Genomic DNA, 1965 nt, shown 5'->3' on the forward strand with positions numbered 1-1965 from the left:
TCTATTGGTTACCTCATCAATATGGTTGTCAAAAGTGACATTAGAACTTGTGTTCATGGAGTTCAATATTTACATTTGCTACAAGTTTTAAAGAAATTGAAGTAGTGTTAATTTATTTTTTGGACTGATATGGATTATGACATACGTTCTAAAATAGTATAAAGTTTGTAAATATGGCAGTTTGTGTTGCTGTAATAGGTAAAGATGTGAGTAAACACTTTCTGAATATCTTGAGGTTATGATGTATTGGACTCGTGGTATACGAGTTTATGTATTTTACGGATTGTATATTTTTTGACATAGAATTCTCCCAAGTATATTCGATGCGCGGATGAATCAATGGCATTGCAGTTTCATTGCAAAGTTCACACATCAATAGATATTATAGAAGAGAAATTGAATGTTGGGAATAAAGCAGTAATCGATATAAGAGAGTTGTATTTAGGATTATTGAATGCTACAGAAGAATACAAAATGTTTGTAATACTTCTAACATTGTATGAATTTGTTTATATATATATATATATGTACTAGAGTATAGGAGTAATTATTGTCACCTTTTCATTGTAGATATGGGTATGCAACAAATACAAAAATCAAGTTCATTATTGTGTTGCAGTCATCTAATACAACTCTGCGTGAAAATGATGTGAAAATGGTATATCATCTATAGAAATTAATTAATATCATAATGTTACTGTATCAATACAATAATACACTTTCTGTTATAGATTTTTAAAAAATTGCATGCTGCGTATTCGAATTCCGTATGCAATCCATTCTACATTCCAGATGATGAGATCAATTCCAAGTAAGTCGTTCAGCTGTAGTAATACTTTCTGTGTTTTATAGGTACTACTATCTCGCCTCTAATTTCTAGGTCATTTGATTTATCAATAATGGATATAATGGGTATTATATAGTTGCTAATAGTTTTGTAATAGAGAAACCATTAATTATCAATAGACTGCTCACTCTGATACCAACTTACATCTTATTTACCGTATTTGTTTCTCTCTTTAGTAAAATGTACTATGGTAGATATAAACTATTTCCTTTCATGCAATTAAGTATTTATAATGTTTTATATTTGTAAATCTGTTTGTAATTATGAATCAGAAGTTGTACTGAACAATGTATCAAAATATGTAAATAATAAATAATTTAAATCCTGAAACAAATAGTACTTGTTTCATTTTCCATATTAAAATTTATAGAATGTACTTTTCAATATACATACATATAAGATATTGCTTTTTTCATTGATTATATTTGGCTCATTCGAAGAAGCATATTGCGCCATCTACAAAGAAATGTCTAAACTTTTAAGCGAAATTGACACCATATTTTGTCGCTAGGTGGTACTATGATAGTAATTATGCCAATACAAAATAATTAGTAATTAAACAGCATCATTTTATTAAAATATATACCTGTATACGCATCATTTTCTATTCTTTTTCAATTTCTACCTTTACCATAAATGAATACCATGTTGATAACATAGGTTACGACACTAAACCGATACGAGAGTCAGAAACAACCCCTAATCAATCACAGGAACCTAAGTAAAACGATTTATCTCTCTAAATCCTACGTAGTCGCTACAAATGAATCCTTGATAAAATAAAACACTACAATGTTGAAGAAAAATAATCTGACTCTTTCGTCAGATTAATTTCAGACAAAATAATTTTCTCTCGATTAATAGGATAATCAGAGTATCGATGATTGTTTGTCCTTATCATCGGCCAGTCGTCGAGTGCAATTCAGCTCGGGTTCATTACCATCGAAAAGCAATAATGTCAGACCTTCCGTCTCATTGCAAAGGACTATCGATTGCGTGCGGCAACGCTAATTTAATATAGGAATTATACTGCACCCTGACCGTGTCAGTTCTTCGCAGTCGTTCTCTTATTGATACCGAATGCGGACGTTCTGCGATACCAGTGTATCTTCAACACG

The 1965-nt window shown here is 30.6% G+C and overlaps 1 protein-coding gene across 2 annotated transcripts; it reads left to right on the top strand.

The window, feature by feature from the left end:
- Nucleotides 1-18: 18 nt before the first annotated feature.
- Nucleotides 19-1172, top strand: LOC144474567 (trafficking protein particle complex subunit 2-like protein). 2 transcript variants are annotated; one of them, XM_078189567.1, is made up of 5 exons: nt 19-206; nt 304-497; nt 571-658; nt 732-811; nt 881-1172. In XM_078189567.1, the coding sequence occupies exons 1-5, from the start codon at nt 174-176 to the stop codon at nt 921-923; spliced, it is 438 nt and encodes a 145-aa protein (XP_078045693.1). In that variant the 5' UTR covers nt 19-173; the 3' UTR covers nt 924-1172. The 2 variants fall into 2 exon arrangements, with proteins under 2 accessions (XP_078045693.1, XP_078045703.1); XM_078189577.1 differs by having other exon boundaries at nt 304-476.
- The last annotated feature ends 793 nt before the right edge of the window (nt 1173-1965 follow it).

Source organism: Augochlora pura, chromosome 2, assembly GCF_028453695.1.
Source record: "Augochlora pura isolate Apur16 chromosome 2, APUR_v2.2.1, whole genome shotgun sequence".
NCBI classification, from domain to species: Eukaryota; Metazoa; Arthropoda; class Insecta; order Hymenoptera; family Halictidae; genus Augochlora; species Augochlora pura.